Genomic DNA, 18,423 nt, shown 5'->3' with positions numbered 1-18,423 from the left:
CTGGTCTTTCTAGACGTGGTGTTGCTGGCAGTATCGATCGGCTGCTTTTCATTAGTTGTAATAGCGGTTTTTGTTGTGTGAAGGCGTTGCTGGCACATCAAAAATTACCCAACAAATGTAATTCTTTTTTTTTTTTTTTTTTTGCGCAGTTTACATGATTTACACGTCAAGCGAAGCTCAGACCCCGTCACAATGCAAGCAGTAGGGATAAAATGACAAAAAGTTTCGGAACCCCGGATTGTCTATTTCGAAGGGCAGAAGCGATTTCGAAGAATAGGATTTCAACGGGAAAATGGTGTCCGTTGATTAGCAGGCGCTGTGTCGTCTGCTCATTTAAAATGAAACCAAAAATTTAAAGGAGGGGAAAATACATTATTTTCCGCCTGTCATTGTATTTTATGCCTACGATTTGACATTTTGTGTTTCACTTTTGCTCTATCTTCACAACCTTCAGGTGCATAGTAATAGTACTCGAGTTGTGTGTTCGTTTCACGACCTTTTATATGATGCACCCGATCGCCGGCTCTGATTACCGGACGAGATGCACAGGGCGATGCGCTTCATTAATGGCGTCCCATTCCCGCGCATGCGCGATGGGGGACGACCCCGTTAAATGGCGCCACGCGCATACATGATGGAGTAATGGAAGCACAGTCAACAGTGGCTGTTGTTGTTTCTTTCTTTCTTTTTTTTTTTCTCATTGTTTGTGGGGTTGGAATGGACTCTATCATTGTCATAAGATGGGCAACAATATGCATTAGCAGCGTTGAAGTCGTTTTTCCTGTTCTGTTTGTTTCGTGTGTGTGTAATCGGTCCTTGTGGAATGCACACCGATGTTTTTTTTTTTTTTTTTTTTTTTTTTGTGTTCCCCTCGAAAATTGCGAGTGAAGAGGTTGTTGTTTTTGCGCGTATAATCTTGATGGAATTATTTCCCAACTCATTATTAGGTTATAAGTTATGTCTTGATCCAGTGCTTTGTCAGGCTTTTTAGCCTTTTGCAATGGCCCTCAGCGCGTGTCCTGTGATTTGCCAACCCCAGCGCTTGGCTATGATCAACATTGGCGGCATATAATCGGCTCCAGATCACGTGGTCTCTTGTTCTGGCTGCGAGTTGAGGGGATAAACGCTGCTCGTTTTTCTTTATTATCTTTTTTCTTCCGCGACTTCTATTACGTGTGGTAAAAAACGAACGCGTGTTTCACAGATCATTAGCGTAAGGGATTCGTTCTAAGCGGTATTCGCGCAAAGTACAAAAGTCGTTGCTTCGCCCTCTTAAGAAAAAACAAACAACCCAAAAAACTGATGGTTTTGGGTAAGGAAGCGACGTAGCTCGCTCGAGTCGTTCGTTTTCGTTAATTTGCTAGACGGTGGATGATATGCGCCGAAGGCAACTGTGAGAGCTCCTTTAATAAGGTAAGAAGGAATACCTATTTTTAGATTTCTTGATTGGTTTTTGCATTTTTCCTGTCCTCGGCGGTTTGTCGTCTGGTTGTGGCGAAAGCGCGGTGGATCCATTAATTATAATATTAGGAAATTGGATCGCATCAAAGAGGTGGTTTCCGGTCGAGAAGAGGCTGGTGCCGCCGGTATATTTTTAGGCGCTGCCTAGCCGTTCTATAAATTATGTGGCTGGGGGCACAATGTGTGTTTGTTTGTGTTTAACGTTCGTTAGCGGCAACAGAGAAACACATTGATTCTTTGGGTCGCAAAAGTCGATTATAAGCGTCATCAATCGCCCGGAAACTACAAAGCTTACAACGCCACGAATGAGCGAATTCGACGTTACTCACTAATGCGAAAAATAACTTGTGCGTCCTTCCTCCAATACCTAAAAGTGCGTGAGAATGTAGCGCTAGTGGTGGTGATAAAACGCGAGTTCAAAGACATAAACGTTACCAGGGTCAAAAAAAAAACCCAAAAAAACACGTTTTTTTTTTTATTCGACGTTTATTTAAGTTTAATATCGTTAAAACAGGATACATTGTGGCTGTCTGTGGCATTTATTTTGGCGTAAAATATACTTGTCAGCAAGAAAAAAAAAAAACATTAACTTTATGGTTGTTGTAGTTTTTTTTTTTTTTTTTTGCTGTCATGCTTTTTTCACCGATAGAAATGCCACGTTCTCCGTGTTGTGCGCAGTCTATCATTATGTTTCATGCCACGTCCGTCCACGATGTTAATCACAACGTGATTGTGGCAGGCTCTTCAGCGCGCCGTACTGCCGTACATTGAAAAACAGCCTGTGGGATCGGCTCTCCCACATCGTTCGCTCTCATAAAAGTTGGCGCTCTTGCCGCTGCGTTCGGCCGCACCTTTCCGTTTGCTTTACCCCGCTCAATAGGGGTGCGTAAAAGTTAAAAAAAAAAATCAATTACAAAGAAGTACGACTATATACAATGTTGACAAAACAGGTTAAACAAGCTGAACTACACATGCATTCGAGCAAAATAAAAAGGAAGAAAACAAAAAAAAGGGGGGGGGGGGGGGGGGGGGCGGGACGGTCCAACTAAAAATATACAGACAGTCGAGAAAAAAAAGGACAAAAAAAAAAAAAAAAAACTACCATCAGTCAGCACGTGGAAAAAATTGCAGGATCGCGATGTTCGTGCCAGTCGTGCAAATCTACTAGCACTAGTAAGTAGGACTAGCTGTAGTGATAGTAGCTGCTACACAGATGTCTCGTTAATACGGACGCCCGCGTCCATATTACCGAGACATCTGCCCCCCCCCCCCCCAAAAAAAAAAAATAAATAAAATAAAAAGAAATAAAAAAGAAATCGACCACGATGTGAGTTGTCCATAATAACGAGACAAAGATGCGTGCTATTTCCCAGTTTGTCCCCGAAAATGCTGGGAGTACTATGGGTGATAAATGGTTGTATAGTTTTCCCTTTCGGGTAAAGGACCGAGACTCGCGCTATCACGGATCACTGATCCCAGAAGTATACTGTATTCCTTTATGTCGTAAAAAAATAAAAATCTTTTTTTTTTTTTTTATTAATATATACGCTTTGTTGTTTGGTCACTTCTTTTCCACCCTGCCCGTGTTTCTGCGTCGGGCAGTTGATAGCGCGCAGTATTCCGGGCTCTCCGATTTTCACACTTCCTCGTTTTTCAGACCCAGCTGTTTTCCTCATTCCTGGAAAGATGGAAACGCGCCATTTCTCTTTTTTTTTTCGGTCGGGTGCCACCTTATACTGTACACTGCGATCTTTAAAGAAAGCTTTCTCTTTTTTTTTTTTTTTATTTCTTTCATTTTTCTTGTTGGGGGACCGGGCGTGCGCTTTTATTTCTATATTTATCTGTCGCTACCCGAGTATGAGTAAGATTGGATGCAGGGCGTGTGTCAACCGGCGGCCAAGTGTGGCATTGCGCAAGCGTCGTCGTAACCTGCAGATTTGCATGTCGACGGCTATGAGAGGTAGATTCCGTATCCGCACAAAATCGTAGAGCACTTCCATATATATATATTTTTTTTTTGGACAAGTTTCGCAGTATGTGGAGGTGGAGTGTATTTGCCGGGCAACCGCGTTCTACAGTTGAACGTTCTAATACAGTGATTTCCCATGGATAGAGATCGTTCCGATGACTCTGATGATGATATCTGACTCTCCAACGCCGCCTTTGCGCATGCATCGTATAGTTGTAATGATTATAAAAATAAAAAAAATATTATTATTTGCATTTTTGTATCACCGATACTCCCGATAAATAATTGATTTATCGGGGATATCTGAGGTGACCTACTAAAACTCTAATATATGGGCGCCTCTGTTCCACACAAGAAGAGCCCGTAATGTGAGTTGCCAGTATAATTAATTACCTTTGGATACTGTTACTATAAGTGCAGAGAAAGAAAATATAAATGCTTATATCTTTCGGGGAGAGCTCAGTTTTTCAGCTTCATATTCACAGTGAACGGTTTCGATCACCAAACGCTTCCTCGCTACTTTTTTTTTTTTTTTTTTTTTTTTTTTGTACGATGGTTATTATGGTTTCCAAAAATGACGTACTTCCGTTTCAGAAAATCCTACAGGAACCAGCCATAAAACACGTTCGAGCCGGGCTCGGTTCGGGCTCATTTTAAGAATAACGGTCGGGCTTCCAATTCAAATTCATTGATTTTACCATTTGAGCGTTGGAATGGGGAAACAAAATTATTTTTTCGGCCTGGGTTCGGGGCAAAATATTTATTGGTCGGGTCGGGCCTGGGCCAACGTTCACAAACCATAGTCGGACCGATTTCGGGTTATTTATTTATTTATTTATTTATTTATTTATTTATTTATATATTTATTTAAATACCTTACACGCCCTTAAGGGGCATTACTCGGATGTAAGGGGGGGGGGGGGGGGGTTACAAAGCAGAATAAATCAAAAGTACAGAGCACAAAAATAACACAATCAACCACTTTTAAGTAGATATGCAACAAAGGTCCCAAAAAGTAGTTAAATCTTGGCGAAAACGAACTTGATTACGTTGACAAACAATGTTATCGGGCAAGTCGTTCCAGTCAGCAATGGCGGATGGCAAAAACGAGCAGAAAAACAAGGATGACTTACAAGAAATAAGTTTAATCTTACACGAGTTAGGACTTCGTCGGGCCGGGTCGGTTCGGGCATTAAGATTCCGGCCCGGCCTGCATCTCTACCTCGAGCTCCTCTCTACGCTGCAACCATCTCACTGCGTTTCTCGGAGGTGGGAGCGAACCTTGAACACATTTGCTCCGTGGCGAGGCGGTGCCGTTGAGACGCCTCTCTTCTTCCACCGTGTTGCGAACTGTGCGCAAAACTTGTTTTCACGGTGTCACAACGAGGCCCCTTTGCCGCTTCCGTTTGCGTCACCGCGACCGCGCAAAAGGTGCGCATAAACGATCTCGAGCGAGGCGCTTTATACCGCACGAAGGAAGCGCGCGCCTGACTACAAACTTGCCGAAAATACCTTCGCGCGCGTGCTGCACGCCAGTTTTTGGTTTGTTTAAATGCCCTGGCATTATTTTGAAAGGCACGCGCATGCGCCGCATGCGCGGCAGTGTGATGTACATGTGCAGTTCTCCTCTCCTAATGCGCATACGCGCAACGAGGCGCTCAAGCTGGATGCACCGCAGTCTTCAGAACGCCCCACGAGAGCCAACCCGGCGAAACCGAAACCGGAATTCCCGTCAACAGTCTCCCGCTCTCGGAGTGCACTCGAAGCGCCAGGGGCGCTGGTATTTTGCATATTGCCCAATTAGTGGGGAAACTTCGCCGCCATATTTAGCGGAAGTATTTTCCCACCGAATTCAGTGCAGTGGGGGAAGCGTGAACTGGCGTGTAATGTGACTCTACGCCGCAGGACGTCTCAGACGTTCGACGTCGCGTCAGTGTGATACTCATATCTAGTCACACGCTTTGCGCAGAAAGCGATGTTCAATGGATGGATGGATGGATGTCAGAGCTGTGGTGGACGGCAGCTTGCGCCATCTAGCCTAAAACAAATGTCCGCCAGTGTTTGATGGATCTTCGCAAATTGCGTTTGGCCAGTGGAGAAAGCCTAGCAGGGCGACACTTTTGATGGCGCACGTCACCGATAGACGCCCGTAAACGAGACCGGCGTCCAGCCGAGAGGAGCGTGAATCGGCGCGCGTACGCGGCGAGCTTGATCTCGATCCGTCAGGCGCAGAACAAAGGCAAGGCGCCTGTAATGGGCTGCTCGTTTCTTCCGAACCCCCATCGCGCAGCATGGCCAGAGCCGGCACGTCGGCGGGGATCAAGGCCAGCCCGGCCGCAAACCTGTCTCGAGCTTCTCGATGGGCCTTCGCTGTCATTAGAGGGCTCGCAGCCGCGGGCCGCTCTTTAGTTATATGGACGCTGCACCGATACACGTTGTCGGCTTTTTGTTTAATGCAGAGCGCATTTTAACGGTAGCGAGGTTGGTGCCTGTGTAGCCGTCGCGTAGCCGTACACTGTCGTCATCAGCTAAGTTTCATGGACTAATGTCCCGCCTGAAAAACAATGTTTTGATGAAGAAACCTATACCACTTTTTGAAGGTACATTAATGTTTTCCAACCTTCTTTTTTTGTGAAGTAACAAAAAAAAATGACAAAGTAACTTTTTTTTTTTTATTAGCTAAGCGTGGTATTTGTTAGAATTTTGTAACTAACAAGGTTGGCTTTTTTTCGCGTCTAACTGTAACATTGTAGGGAACGTAAGTATCGTTCTATCCATGAGGCTACGCCGCGACGACAGTGCCACTTAATTACGATTGCTCGTGCTTTTTTTGCCAGCACTTCTACGACCAACCGCTAGGATCGCGGCATCCGACAGCTATCGACACCCTGACTTTTGTGACGTCATTTGCTACCACTTCGGGCCCACACGACGCACGGGCGGAAGGGGACGCTAAACAGATCAGTCTTTGGAAACGCGTTGCAGGTGCCGTAGTATAAGGCCTTGCTCGATGCTGCGACGTGACACTGCCCGTACCAAATACACGGAAATAGTAACTCGATACCTTCAAGATTTCCCTAATAAAGTTACAATTTATTATGCTACGTACTGTAAACAACTAACTAAAGAAAACGGATATTGCAAAAAAAAAAAAAAAAAAAACGCCATTACCCAAACGCTTTATTGGCTCGCAGAAACAGCTGATTCTTGAAATTTGCGTCCGACAACTTGACCCTAAACAGGCGCTCCACAAAGACTGGGAAGTGAAGTCACTCGCGCGTAGTCAACAAATTGAGCAGTAACTTGCGAGTAACTGAGGAAGTAAGTACAGTTTACTGTCAAAAAAAGGGTATTTAAGTTAGGATACTGAGTACTCACCTTCTAACGTATTTGTAAAATAGCGAGCTACTCACAAAAGTATTTAAGATACGGGAATTCGAGTATAGAGTATCTAAGTCACGTACAAGCCTGGGCTGAATCCACCTGGTCGGCACGTCGAAGAAGGAAGTCAGTTTCGGGCGTTTGGTAGTAAGTACGAAAAATAAAAACCAATAAACGTGTTTTTTTTTTTTTTTTTTGCTTTTTGCTTTGAGTTTTATTATTATCGAGTGGGGGAGAGAGAACAAGAGTCGAACAACCGCTGAAATGCTGTTCGTTGAAAAAATATCCTCGATGATAGGAAGTTTTAGTAGATCGTTCCGTTGACTCCGATACTTCGCCGCCGGCTTTTGCGTAACTCAGCGTCTTATTTTTTTTTTTTTTTTTCCCCTGTTAGACAGCATTGGAGGTCTTCCCGTAGCCAAGAGCTCGCTTTGGCTGTTTTATATCGTCCGCAACTGTAAGGAGTGCTTTATTGTTATTTTTTTTCGCTGTTTCTATGTTTTACTTCCTGGACGCCTAACCTTGACTGCTACCGGACGTGAAATCTCGTGCGCGAGTTCCTCGGAACAATTCTTCCCCGTAGATTTTACGTGGTGCGATAGTAGTAGGGAGTTTTAGGGAACCGTTTTTGCACATCCGATAGGGTGCGATGGGCCCTCCAGCACGAATTGCGCATGCGCGAGTCTTCTGCGGCAGCGCATCCGCAGTTCGGACCGGAGGGCCCCTCGTATGGTATCGGATGTGCAAAAACGGTTCCCTATATAAAACTCCCTAATGGACGGTACGAAAAACCGGTTTTTAAACCGGCAAAAAAAAATCTTTTTGAAAATTTGAAGACATCGGGAAAGTAATGGTTGCTCTTTCGTGTAACGACCAATTACTTTTCGTCTCAGGTTTTATAACGATCTACTTGAATTCTTTACAACCGAGAGTAATTGTACTCGATTGCTTTTTTTTTTTTTTTAGAGTATTAGCGGCGAGATGTTTTGGTGGCGCCCTCGTATGGTTCCCCCTTGTGACGTCATTACCTTGCAAACAACAAGTTCGATGGTGTTTGTTATTAGCATGGTGCAAGCTTGAAATCATTGCGCTCTCAAAGGAACACTGCCAACACCGTCAAAATTAAAGTTCTTTCATTCCCCTTATTTCCGTCGATGATAAATCCCCTTTCCGACGTCATAGTCAGCTTTCGGCCAATCGTGGAAGGCCGACCACAGCGACGCTTTCGGTCGCGCACGTCGCCCATAACAATGTCTGGAACTCGGCGTGTGACATCACACGCTGGCGGCATCACGCAGTTATGAATGACAAATTCGCGAGCGTATGTGCCCACAGCCCAGCACGCGCAAGTTCGTGGATTTGGAAAGGGAGTAAAGCGGTCTTTATTTATGCACTAAAGCTGGAGGTAGCACCATTGTTGGCGTTGGGAAGCGGTTATTCACATTACTATTTATATTAGGAGGAATAGTCATTGTAGTGGTACATGGAGCGCTTAGCTGTTGCTCTGGTAGTACGAATGGTCTTTTGGAAAAAGAATCGCTCCATAGTTCCACGTTATGCCCTTCTCTATAAAATAAATGAATAAAACGAGGTGCACATTGCGACAAGGTCCAACTATACTAACATGCAACAAAACGCAATTGCGCACGTCGGACATGTCCGACACACCTTGTTACAATTTGTAAAAAAAAAAATGCTTTGGAACAGTGATTTGTATACCTACGACCAACTTCCTGACACAACGCAGGCAAAGCACAACGCCCGCACGATCTTTCATTTTCCCCGAACTGCCAGGGAAAGTTGTCCAGCCGAACAAAGCCTGCTTTTGTTAGGTCTGGCCGGACAGAATTGGGTGTTTGTCGTGCTCGCGTATTGGACCTATGGGCCACAACAAGGCGGCACAAATTGAGGAAACGCGTCGCGTCGAACAGCTCGCAAGGCGATCGCGAACGCCAAGGAAAAACAAACAACAAACAAACAAAGGAAACGAAAGAGGGCATTGTGGGAATTTCTATTTCTACACGTGGGGATGTCGCGAGTAAGCCAAAGTTCGAGTTTGATCAAAGTTCTACTTTTTTCGAAACTTCGAACACAAATTTCGATAAGAGTTAGACTAAACATAAACATTATGATAAACCCGCAAAAAAAAAAAAAAAAAAAAAAAAAAAAAGAAAAGGAGCGGTTGTTATTTGGCAGGGGAAAAGTGCAATATTCGTTGGGTATGTTGTTTCGTTGTTTCACATTAATAAAACCGCGAAACCAATAAAAGTACACACGTCGCTTTGCGGCTTTTTCTGGTATTGCTTTCCTCTTAGTTAGCGGCCCAAACGAACAATTAAAGAAAAACTTTCAGCTTTTTTAATCTGATAAAGAAGACCAGCGAATCTTTACTATGGTGGGAATGAAGTAATGGGCGGCCGCAGTTCGGCAAGCCAGAGTGGAAAGTCTGGAAAGGTTGCCGCCATCTATGAGAGACAGGGGCAACCAGACAACCGGCAAGCTGGTTGCCTGGTTGCCTTCGTTGCTCGCAGATGGTGGTAGCTGTCCAGAGTTTGGTGTCGACAAATGTTTATATAGAAGTAGGAATGTAGAACACTGTCCAGGAGTCAAACTTGGTCGAATTTCGCTAAAAGGTCGAAGGTTCGCCAAAACAATCAAACTTAAGCCTGAAAAAAAAAAAAAAAGTTTTCCGGCAGTTTTGTGTTTAGGTTTGCAGGCTGATGCACGCGCCGCCGTGTCTACAACGCCGCATTTGCACGAACAAAGGCAGACACTGAGAGGGAAAGCATAGCCGCCTCTGTTTGGAGCTACAACGGTTCTCTCGTTGTTCATCGAGCCCACGTTGTTGTTACTTTTTTTCACTCCCTCGAGAAGATCGTTTGGCGCGGCGGCGGCGGAGGGGTCATCGACCCCCGAAAATATGGACGCTGCGTTATGCTTCCTTCACCCCCCCTAGACTGACGCTGCGATGGGCAACTATACGCCCTCGCCTGACCGATCAACCGACCGCCTTCCGTCACCCGACCCCGTTCGCTGCCCGTCATCGGTGTCGGTGGGACCGCGGGATCACGTGACCGAAGACGGGCGTATGATTGGCCCTGAAGAGCAGGCCGCTTCTAGCGCACTGTCGGCTTAGGGGTGAGCAGTTTTGTTGGCCACCAACACCTCTTGTTGCTGGCGCGTCGTCTTGCTTGCTGCGGGGCCGCTGCTTGAATGGAGAAAGTGGGCGGGCGGCCCCCCGTGTGTGTTTCTTTCCTTTTCGCTGCTGGCGTCGGTAAAGATAGCTCAGCCGCAGGTCTATATGGTGGTATCGTTGTCGAAGACGAGCGTCCCGCCTGTGTGTGTACGCGCGAGTGGCCGTGAACGTGTTTTGTGGTGGTGCCGGCGTGGCGGCGAGAGATCGCGGTCCCCGTACTCTCCTTTACGCCGTGCGGATTCGACACAATGCAGCAAAAACGCAACGCCGCTGGAGTCCAAGGGATTCTGGCCGTCGCCTGAGGGGTGATTGGGAGGGGATTCCTCGATGGGTCTGCGACCAATCGCTTAGTCTTTCTGGACGCAATTAAAGGTTGCCTACTACTACTACTACTGTATTGTTTCGCATAACAACAACAATAGTAATATTTTAATAATAATGGTCATAATGGTGCTGACCCGTAAACACTGCAAGATGTATTGTCGAAGCTAACTAAATCATGAAATGTTTATTGCGCAATAACGAATTGCAATAATTACTTTTCCTCAAATATAACACGCAAAAGAAAATTCGTGGGAGTCTGGCAACACTGTTTAAGGAGTCGAGGTTAGACAAAAGCCCTCAGATGATTGACAGTGGCGCGGGAAGAAATCACGATGAAAAGGCAGCGGCGTCTCGGTAACCGAGGGGCGACGACGGCCCTTCCGGTCTCTCTTCTTCCCTGGTCCTGAATATGGTGTACAGGAAGGCTCCGCACAGCGTCAGGACCACGCTGAGCTGCTGCAGCCACCTGTCGGTGGCGCGTGAACAAAAAGGTCTTTAGATTTCGAGGACAAAAAATAATGAACGGTATATAGTCGTGTATATTGTCCGCCGAAATCGATTAGTCTAGCCCAGGTACCGCGAGTTGCAGATGGTTGTTTACAGCGGGATATATACGCCCAGCGAGTGTTCCAAAAGTGCGTCTTTGGGGTATCGGAACCCAAAGGAGGGGCACGCCGATCAAAGGGCAACATAGAGAACGCCCAGGGAGCGTGGGTCGACGAGGCAGCCTAGTGCGCGCCGCCATTGGTTGAGGCCGGGGAGGGGGGGGGGGGGGGGGGGGCAACACGCAGGAAGTGCTCAAAGAGCAGACCAACTTGCATGTCGTATAATCAAATAGAAAAAAAAAAAAAAAACTTTCAACCTCTCCATTCTGGTGAAGAAGGAAGACCAGCGAAGCTGTACGCTCGCCCCTTGTGTTTCTCCTTCGTCCTCGTCTGTTTTGCGCGCTGTTTCCTACGAAGAATTCCCACCAACTCGCCCAACTATCCATTCTTCTATGATAGTTGTAGAGTTCCTGTATAGGCTCCCTACCCGCTCATTCACACTGGAAGCGGATCCGCGTTCGCAAAGCGGTTGTGAACGCGGTTGTATAAAGATCCAGTACAATTGCACGCGCACTTGATGTCATCGAGTACGCGTGCAATGGTACTGGACCTTTATACAACCGCGTTCGCAACCGCTTTGCGAACGCGGATCCGCCTCCAGTGTGAATGAGCGGTGTGGGAGCCAGAGTTGCGCATTTGATTCCACGTGCCTCGTGCCGCCCTCGCCGCTATTCGCCGAGATCCGATCACGTGAGGAGCCGTATCAAGTGTCGTGCAGCAAAGTAGACGTTGCACGCGCCCCGGCGTACGTTCCCCGGCTTTTGAGCCCGCCGCGCGCCTCGAACGCGCGGCGCTGCTATTCGCCGAATTCAGTCACCTGAGGAGCTGTATCTACATGCCATGCATGAACGCGCAACTCTGGCTCCCGTAGGGAGCCTATACAGGAACTCTAGATAGCTGGAAAGGTTGCCGCCATCTATGAGTGACGGCGGCAACCAGACTGGTCGTCTGGTTTCCGCCGTCGCTCATAGATGGCGTTAGCTGTCCAGAGTTTTGTGTAGTTTTGTGTCGACATTTGTTTGGTACCGGACACGAAACTTGGGAAACTAGCCCTTAAAAGCTTCTCTAATAAGAAACGGAGTGTTCAAACAGGGGAAACACTACTGTAGATGGCGCCCTTGTGCCAGCGTCTTAAAAACGTTTCAAAGCGTCGTTTTAAGAATGTTCCGGTCTGATAAACGTTGCCTCCCTGGAGGAAAAAAAAATATTTTCTGTCACCAATTGTACTTCTGTGAAGCAGATATTTCGCAAATTTAACGACCTGGACTCGTTATTGCGTATATAGTGCAAAAGCAATCTGCTCAACTATGTTCCCCAAACAGGGCAGTATAGAAACGTATACCCGCTAGCCGGACGAATCATTCTCCGCCTTTCAGCGCCCGATGAAGGGCTGCGCTAAGTCTAAGCGTTTACAAGTTTTTTTTTTTTTTCGTTTAGCTTTGGAATTGTGTTAACTTCCGCTCAATTTGGCGGACGTATGACCAATTAAATTTGGCGGGGCATAAATCCTCTAAACTTGGCGGATGTGTGACGGTTTACTTTTATTTATTTTTTGTCACGACCTTTTTGTGACGTTCCATCACACTTTTCACTGGGATCCCAACCCTAGCACATTCTGTGTTGGAACACTCACTAGGTGGCACTATCCGCCGCCCGATTTAAAGGGTCTAGCCATCCGCGTCCCTCCACCCATCCTGGGACTCACGCCAGCGGCTGGTCTAGCAGGAGCGCACAGGCGACCAGCGAGGCGCACGTCTTGACGTGTCCCAGCACCTGGTAGCTGAGCGCCGAGGTGCGGCCCAGCAGCCACTGCATGCTCAGCGTGAGCAGGACCCCCACCGCCGTGGAACCAGCGAAGAGGACTCCGTCGAGCGGGGTCCACGTCCTCGCCAGGAGGCCCCGGGGTCCCCGCCAGGGGGGCTCGAGGAAGACCACCTGACTGGCAAGGGCCGGCAGGGCCCAGCGCAGCTGGCTCTGCAGCAGGTGCCAGGACGGCCGGTCGAAGCGACTCTGCTGGTCGGCGGACAACGTCTGCGCATCGATTCCATCGCTTAACTCGGGCAAAAGAAAATGCTGAGTCACCGACTTTGAACACACGTGCGGCATCTGATATTCCATAGAAGATATCTACTGCGGACGTGCCAAACGCATTTTGCAACCCAGTAGACAAAGACGGCAGCGCGCAACAAGGCAATCGCGGACGCCGTAAGCCTAACTGCCACGGATGACGTCACCATTTCGTGACGTGGTACCAGAGCCTTCTCTATAGTGACCAAGCCTGTCAGATCGCCAGAGGAGCGGCCGCCGAAGTGGAAAAGGTGGACCGGCAGACAACGGATGAGAGGAGAGCCACGTGACTGGCGCCCCGCTGCGACGAGACGCCGAAACACACTTCTCCCGAGCCAACAAGTGTGTTTGGGTCGTCGCCGCTGCAAAAGCTGTGCGCTGACGTCCAGGTTCCCCGAGAAATGACGTTTTGAGCTCTGTGCTACCAGATGGACGCGCTCCAAATCTGCAACCGGGCACTCTATGGCTCCGTCGTCGAACTGCCATGCTTTGACTGCTAGGGACGCTGCGAAGAGGGCCCCACCTGGTAGCAGGCTGCGGCCATGGCGCCCGAGAGTCCGAAGGCAAGCCCGGGCCCGCTGTAGCGGACGTCCCCGAGGGCGTTGAGGGCCACGCCCGCCCCGACCGGAACCAGGCTCAACTTGACCGTTGTCCGTGTCCGACGGCCCGTGAGCATCCACTGGAGCCAGGCAGTGGCCGGAAGGGACACCAGCCTATGTCCACGCGCAGGCAAGAGTCGTTTCGGAAAGGGATTTTGGTGTATTTCCTGTTTTTCTTTCTTTCGCCCATCATTCTTTTCGTTACTGGCCTGAAAAAACTTTCGACAATGTATAAACGGGTCCATATCACATGAGCGAATGACGTTTTAGCGAACAGCGACATTTGAGCGAATCGACTTTTTGGCGAATAACGGGGGCGCACGTTAACCTATCCGCCGCGCTCTTCGCGGCGACAGTCTGCGCCAGCTCATTACAAAAATGTTAACCCATTTGGCCCACTCGAAAACGCCGCTTCGCGGCGTCCGACTATTCGCTAAAGCGTCATTCGGTGAAACGTGGGCGTTCGCTAAAACGTCATTCGATCAAGTGAGCGCCTCCCGCAGTTCCCCGGTCACTTCACAGATGGCGCCAGCGTGCCAGTGTGTTTTCTCGTCGTTAGATATCACAAGGCAACGTTACTAAAACACTCAGTTGGGAAACTCCCATAGAGACAGCTTTGAAAAAGTGGCCCCAATCTGTCTCCGAGCACCGAGCTAATGACGAACACAACGCCACCATTTCTCCCGCAGCGGCCACTCGAAGAACTGCACGTGACTTCTGATTCGGCTTTAAGAACTGATACGGCGGTAGAGGTTACAGGGGTGCCACCCCGTCTCCCCGGCGGACGCGCCGCGTTGAACTACCGAAGTTAAAATGCACCTAGGTCGGGACGTGCTACCTGAAAGGCCCGCTGAGGCATGGTTGTATGAAAACAATATTAATTGTTCCGCAAAACCTTGCGAACTAAAGATGACAAAAACATCACGCGCCCATCATTTGGTACTAAACTCCAATGAATTTCATACAAAAAGAGTCTTTTCCGTTTGTTTTTACGCAAAAACAGGCTTTCAAAAAGCTCGAGGTGACCATAGTACAGACAAACGAAAAAAGAGTGGCGCTGTTGTCGCATTTAGCTTAGAGTTCCTGTATAGCTGTATAGAGTTCCCGTAGGGAGCCTATTCAGGAACTCTAATTTAGCTCGGTCTCGGTGGACGCCAGCGGCCCAGGTTTCGACGGCGAGTTTCCCAACTGAGTGTTTGAGTAACGTTGCCACAAGGCGTCGGTCGTCAGCAAACGCAAGTCCGATCGAGTGCAACTGCAACGGCTTGCGATGATGGGTTGCTTTGGCAACAACTGCGTCGGCTCGCACAAAGCGTCCTAAAATGCGGCGTTGTTGTAGCCGACGCTGGTGTTGCCATAGCAACCCGCACGTCGCAAGCCACCGCAGTTGCACTCGGTCGGACTCGACGCAACTGTGTGAATCGCCCTTAAGTAACTCATGGTGTTGTGTAACACCCGGGGCTGTGGCGAGGGAGACAACGAGAAGACTTTCGAAGTCGAAGAAAAAGATCCAGGAGGGGAAGCGTCTCAAACTCGGCTCATTTATGTATCTCGCTCCTTAGAGGTGGCTTCCACGTGACGCCAGTCTGCCCCTCTTTCTAGACGCGTCACCTAGTAGTAAAGGGACTGGAAGAAGCATCTTTGTGTTATCAAATAATCTGACGATAAACTTCTTGACTGGGAGTAACCGCAGTCCATTAGGGGGCTGTGCAACAATTTTCGGACTTCAGTTCGATAGGTGTTGTCCCTGCCACCTCTCTGGGGGAGGCAGGTTTTCGGTTTCGTGGGGAGTTTCGCCGGTTCCGCTGCAGCGAGAGCGAGCCCTTTTCCCTTCCTTCCCTTTGAACCTCTGGTGACCAAGATGGCGCATTGGATGGATGGGTTAAGCGAGATCGAACGTTAGGTGCTCGTTTATAGCGAGTCCGCTGGACTCGTTCCCTACTCGAGCACCCCGACGAAACGGGAGCGCGGCGTCGATGAGCGCGACGACTCGGCAAGAGGCAAACGAAGCGATGAACCGGCCTCAAGCCTCGGACGGGCATCTTTCATGGTCTGCCCGGCATCGCGAAGCACACTTCCTATGCGTTGCGATTGCCGTCGAAGTGATCTCAGCAGACGCGGAGCTCTACCTGTCCGGGGTACTCTCTGCTGACCCTTCGACACGACTCAGCTCGGGGAAGCTGATCACGGGGTCAAATGTGATACCGCTTCCCGGAGAACGGTTCGGACACAACGGAACACCGCACCCGGTAGGCATTGCCGACGTTCGCAGGCGTCGAACGCGGTCAAACTAAAGGCTGGAAAACAAAAGCAACGAAAGGGGAGACATCTCCTTTGCTCGTTTTACGCACCGTGGGCACAGCCGCAGAGCAGAGGTGGCTTTGTTCACCTCCGGTAGATGGCACCACTAAAACTCCGGGTAATACAATTTTGTGGATGGTACGAGGCTTTCGAAACTCTTGTGTATGTCGACACGACAAGGTTTCTGAAGATAAGTCCTATGTTTAGCAAGTAATTGCACAACTTGCCAATGTTTTACACGATTTCCCTTTCGTCACGCGAACGTCACGCTGGTCGCTCCCTGTGGTTCCGATGGCCACCGCCGTGCGGTGCAGGCCGGTAGAAAGACAGTTTTAGAATGTCCAATTACTAAGTGGAATCGCAATATTTCCGAGGAAGGTAGGGTGTTTTATGTGACTTAAGCCAAGGCACATAGGTTAAAAATCAACTTTAATATCGCTGTACAGCCCCTTTAAAGGGGCTGTACAGAAGGGTCTACGAAACTTCAGCTCGCGATTTTAACAACAAAGCATATAAAACGCCTCTGGAAATTCTCGTACTGCAATTCACTCGATAAGCGAGCCGTGACGTAACACGATCAGAACCCCGTCTCCTTATGGCTCTTCCTTGGCCCTCCTCGGACCCGCCTGTTGTCATCGTGTCGGTCACGTCGCTCAACGCCATCTCGGGTTCATATTAGCAACAACCGCACAAAGACAAAAAGGAAACGACACAGAAGGACAAGCACAGCGCTGACTTACAATTCATTTTTCTTCTACTTCTTTGCAAAAAGCAAGACCACGGTACCCAAAGCAAAAAAAAAAGAAGAGAACGAAAAACCATTTTGGAAATTTACGCTCATTACTATGACCCCTTTTCCGAGTAGTATGATTCTTTTTCTCGTATTAAAAAAAAAAAGGAAGGGGTGCTGATACACTTGTCATCGAGTCGCGCGATCTTCTGTGCCTCAATAATATATCTAATGAAAGGGTCGCCACTCCGCGCCAATACGGTCCATTTTGTGAACTGGGGATCACAACCACAGGCTCGGCAGCGAGTCCCTAGACGGCCAGAGACAGTCTCGCTCGCATTGTTATGACACTCTCGCAGCCGGTCGTCAAGAAATCTGACGGTTTTTATCCGACATACATCTCAAGTGTTTCGGGAGGGCGTCTCGATGTTGGAAAAGAAGGGAACCGAGAAAGACGTGACGTCACGATTAGTGGCTGTAGTATCTTGTTTCGTCATGGGTTTCGTCGTATGACGAAACGAAAATGTGTGTATCAAAATCTGAGCTTCTCGAATTAATTTCCCGATAAAAAATCCTGGTAAAAAATCTTCTGAGTTCTTTAGGTTTGATAACTTAGCGGAGTAATTGGAGGTGCGTAGAATTGCGCGACGCATGTCGACCAACGATCGCTATTTTTAGGCTAATGAAGTCTGTATCGTACGTTTAAGAAACCAGAGACGTACCTGAGGAGGAGGCTAGTACCGGCCGAGTTGAACTCAAGCGATAGATTGGGCAGTGCCATGAAGGTGCAAAGGAGCAGAGCCAAGGTCAGGTTCTCTCCCAAGCTCGGCCCGGCCTTGTACGCCGAGTCTGGAACCCGTAGCAGACCCGTGCTCACACACACCCTACACGAACCGGAAACCGAATTCGCATCATCATCACACCTAAAGCCACTGCCATCAATCCATCTTCATGAAATTGCATCAGACGTGAAGTCCCTACATCCATCAACTCATCTACGGAAGTTCCATCACACCTAAAACCCAACTACCATCCATCCATTTACGTACTAGATCTATTAATCTACTCAACATTCCATGAAATGTAGGAAGATCTTTACATATTAATCGATTCCTCTACTGAAGGTTCAATTAAATCAATAGGGTTCTGGTTGACATTGAGTATCTGGGATCTCTTCGAGACTTAGGGAACCAACCTGAGGGCGACCATTGTGGCTGCCAGATGCACGAGGGTGAGACTGAGGTTCGGAAGGCGTGCCCGGTCGTAGCCAAGTTTGCAAGACAAGACCAGCAGGACGGCCAGGACAACGTTGAGGCAGGACACGAACACCACGCATGGCCACCGGGGCATCCATGACGCCCGGGACATCACGCGAGGATTTTCGGCCACGGTGGACGCTTCGGAAAGGATACCCTTGTCGCTTCTTTCTGGTGATGTCGACGCCGAGGACACCGGGTCCCTGTGCTGTTTCTGGAGGGCTCCCTCCTCCGTAGGACACGGGAAGTACGCCGTTGTCCTTGCTGGCTGACTGCACTGACCAGGGCGGCGACGACGTCCTTCGCGTCGCTGCGCAGGGCTGGGATGACGACGTCCCTGATCACGTGTTCTTACTTGGATAAGAATAGCGTCATATGGTTCTTGGCTGGACAATAAGGATGTCTTCTTGTGAGTAGAGAACCGATGAAATTTCTTGTCCTTAGGTCCGGGTCAGTGGTGATGTATGATGGCTGAATTTATTTATGAACAAGGGTCGATGTCCCGTTGTCTGCTTCCTATTCCGAATTCCTAAA

The 18,423-nt window shown here is 48.5% G+C and overlaps 2 protein-coding genes across 2 annotated transcripts in view; one reads left to right on the top strand and one right to left on the bottom strand.

The window, feature by feature from the left end:
* LOC8029370 (Usher syndrome type-1G protein homolog) overlaps window positions 1-18,423 on the top strand; it is an 86,928-nt gene that overhangs the window by 1,862 nt on the left and 66,643 nt on the right. The gene's annotated exons all lie outside the window — the stretch shown is intronic.
* LOC8029368 (solute carrier family 35 member E3) lies at window positions 10,659-18,001 on the bottom strand. The gene is made up of 5 exons (XM_029979025.4): window positions 17,829-18,001; window positions 17,356-17,517; window positions 13,527-13,716; window positions 12,642-12,967; window positions 10,659-10,797 (listed from the first exon to the last, which is right to left on the bottom strand). Exons 1-5 carry the CDS (start codon window positions 17,999-18,001, stop codon window positions 10,659-10,661), a joined length of 990 nt encoding a protein of 329 aa, XP_029834885.2.

Source organism: Ixodes scapularis, unplaced genomic scaffold, assembly GCF_016920785.2.
Source record: "Ixodes scapularis isolate PalLabHiFi unplaced genomic scaffold, ASM1692078v2 PGA_scaffold6__148_contigs__length_123643588, whole genome shotgun sequence".
Lineage (NCBI taxonomy): Eukaryota > Metazoa > Arthropoda > Arachnida > Ixodida > Ixodidae > Ixodes > Ixodes scapularis.
The sequence above is the reverse complement of the archived record's forward strand: the minus strand, read 5'-3'. Positions and strand labels throughout refer to the sequence as shown.

Excerpts from the sequence above, each read along its gene's own strand:
- LOC8029368 (XM_029979025.4), bottom strand. The coding sequence starts at position 18,001 with ATGTCCCGGGCGTCATGGATGCCCCGGTGGCCATGCGTGGTGTTCGTG. Across the intron at positions 17,518-17,828 it reads GCCACAATGGTCGCCCTCAG|GGTGTGTGTGAGCACGGGTC; the intron begins GTTGGTTCCCTA and ends CGGTTCGTGTAG. Across the intron at positions 10,798-12,641 it reads CTGCTAGACCAGCCGCTGGC|GTGGCTGCAGCAGCTCAGCG; the intron begins GTGAGTCCCAGG and ends CGCCACCGACAG.